Raw genomic sequence first — 2,478 nt, 5'->3', positions numbered from 1 at the left:
AAAAGGTGGCATATTAAGAACACACTGTATCCTAGTGCACATCATAATTTATGCAAAACGTATTGTTATTAGATAATGCATTTATAAGTTGTTAATTGCATTTACATGTGATATCCATTACCATCATTATTACTTTTTGGCCTATTCCACTCATATTTGCTGAGCACGTGGTATGATTGTGACTGTAATCATGAATTAATGTAATCACACATCATGTAATGGAGTTTGATATATACTCAGGAAAGTAATTATAGAGTCATCAAATGCTCATTTTTCTCCATTCATAAGGCCTGATAACTAGTAGATCCTTGTGAATTACCTCTAACAGACAATGTGACTATAAATAAAGGTAAATACCTTAGGATTTTCTTCTAGATAATACTAAATAATAACACTGTAATTAGACTTTATGACTCACCTTGAGAAAAAAAAAAAGTCTGCTTCAGCAATTAATTGGAGCCGTGAAACGCAGCCTTTCTGCTTTGCGCTTAGAGGGTGCTCAAGTCTCATCAAGGCAGAAAGAGAAAGACTCTTTAAAAGGGGTTCCATCAAGAACATGGCAACAGCGTTTCCATGTGCCAATCTGACACTGAGTTTATCTCTAATGGCTGAGTGAGTGTGTACCTGTGTGGGCATGGTGGTTGTCTTGGTTTTTCATGAATGTTTTTGTCACAGGTTGAAATGGATCCTCTTCTGGAACAAGTTTTGGCGGGCTTTAACGCAACACTCAGAGCTACGAATCGGACAGACCCCCTGGATAAATTTTCAGGAACCCAGCTGCTTTTGCGCTTCAAACCTCTGTTTATTCCACTCTACGCCTTGGTCGTTGTTGTTGCTGGTGTCGGGAACAGTTTCCTTCTTGTCTGCATTCTGGTGGACAAGAAGCTCCACAATGCCACCAATTTCTTCATCGGCAACCTAGCAGCTGGGGACTTGCTGATGTGCCTGAGCTGTGTGCCATTGACAGCGTCGTATGCTTTTGATGCACACGGCTGGGCATTCGGCCGTCCAATGTGCCACCTTATTCCTCTGTTGCAAGGTGCAACAGTCTTTGCCTCTGTATTATCCCTCACCGCCATCGCCATGGACCGTTACGTGGTGGTGGCATACCCAGTGCGGAGGCGTATCTCAGTGTGGGGCTGTGGCGCAGTGGCATTGGGTGTCTGGGCAGTTTCGTTGGCCCTGGCCGCTCCTCCTTCCCTCCACACGCGCTACGTGGACCTGCGACCCAGTGGCATGGAGTTGGTAGCATGCGAGGAATTCTGGCTGGGAGCCGAACGACAGCGCCTGCTCTACTCCTGCTTCTTCTTGCTGGCATCCTACATGATCCCCCTGCTGTCTGTAAGCATCTCTTACTGTGCCATCAGTGTTCACCTCCGCAAACACACATTGCCTGGAGAGCCATCCCATAGCCAGCAGCGTTGGAGCAAGCAGCGGCGCAAGACTTTCTCCCTTCTGGTGGCCTCTGTCCTCGCCTTTGCCCTCTGTTGGCTCCCTATGCAAGTCCTCAATCTCCTTCTGGATCTAGACTCGGACTTCCAGATCGTGGACAAGCGCTACGTCAACGTGCTGCAGGTCAGTTGCCACCTGATAGCCATGAGCTCAGCCTGCTACAACCCCTTCATCTATGCCTCGCTGCACAGCAAGGTCCGCATGCACCTGCGGGGTTACCTGTGCCCTTGCAGACGTAGTGGACAGGAGCTACTATCTCGTTGCGCCTCCCGCAACCCAGCCACCTGCTTGACGCTCATCTCTGAGGTAGCTGTGAAGGAGATCCAATCACCTGAGAGCCCCGTCCCCGACAGCTGCCTCTGAAGATCTGCGGCACATCAGCACAGACTAATCAGAAGGAGCACTCAGACATTAAAGGGGTCATATGACGTTGCTAAAAAGAACATTATGTTGTGTATTTGGTGTAATGAAATGTGTTTATGCAGTTTAAGGTTAAAAAAACACATTATTTCCCACATAATGTACATTATTGTTGCTCCTCTATGCCCCGCCTTTTTGAAACGCGTTGATTTTTACAAAGCTCATCGTTCTGAAAAGTGAGGTGTACGCTGATTGGCCAGCTATCCAGTGCGTTGTGATTGGCTGAATACCTCAAGCGTGTGATGGAAATGTTACGCCCCTTAACATACTGTGATGCAGTCTGGTCGCCATGATTTTGCCAAGTAAGACATGTTCCTGAATCAACATCTCTTGTTGATCCTGGATCAACATCACTGTCCAAAAATATAGACTAAACCCAATCCCTACCCATAATTTATTCCTAAAATCAGTGTGAAATGATAGCTGATTAACAAGGGTGTAGAAGCACCTAACCCTGATCGTAAGCCTAAAACAGATATTTCCTGAAAAGTTATCCCTCAATTCTGATTGGTTAACTGGAATGTTGTTCCAGGATCAACAAGGATGTTGATCCAGGAACATGTTGTACTTGGTGAAATCACGGTCACCGATGCAGTCTCCCAGCAC

At 46.3% G+C, this 2,478-nt stretch overlaps 1 protein-coding gene across 1 annotated transcript; it reads left to right on the top strand.

Moving 5' to 3' along the window:
- Positions 1 to 681: 681 nt before the first annotated feature.
- Positions 682 to 1,815, top strand: LOC107752291 (prolactin-releasing peptide receptor-like). Its single transcript, XM_016568228.1, has one exon. The coding sequence runs from the start codon at positions 682 to 684 to the stop codon at positions 1,813 to 1,815; it is 1,134 nt and encodes a 377-aa protein (XP_016423714.1).
- Positions 1,816 to 2,478: the final 663 nt, after the last annotated feature.

The sequence above is a fragment of the Sinocyclocheilus rhinocerous genome, unplaced genomic scaffold (genome assembly GCF_001515625.1).
Source record: "Sinocyclocheilus rhinocerous isolate Xijiao unplaced genomic scaffold, SAMN03320098_v1.1 scaffold1012, whole genome shotgun sequence".
Lineage (NCBI taxonomy): Eukaryota > Metazoa > Chordata > Actinopteri > Cypriniformes > Cyprinidae > Sinocyclocheilus > Sinocyclocheilus rhinocerous.
Note: the sequence above shows the minus strand (reverse complement) of the source record. Positions and strands in the feature narration are given on the sequence as shown.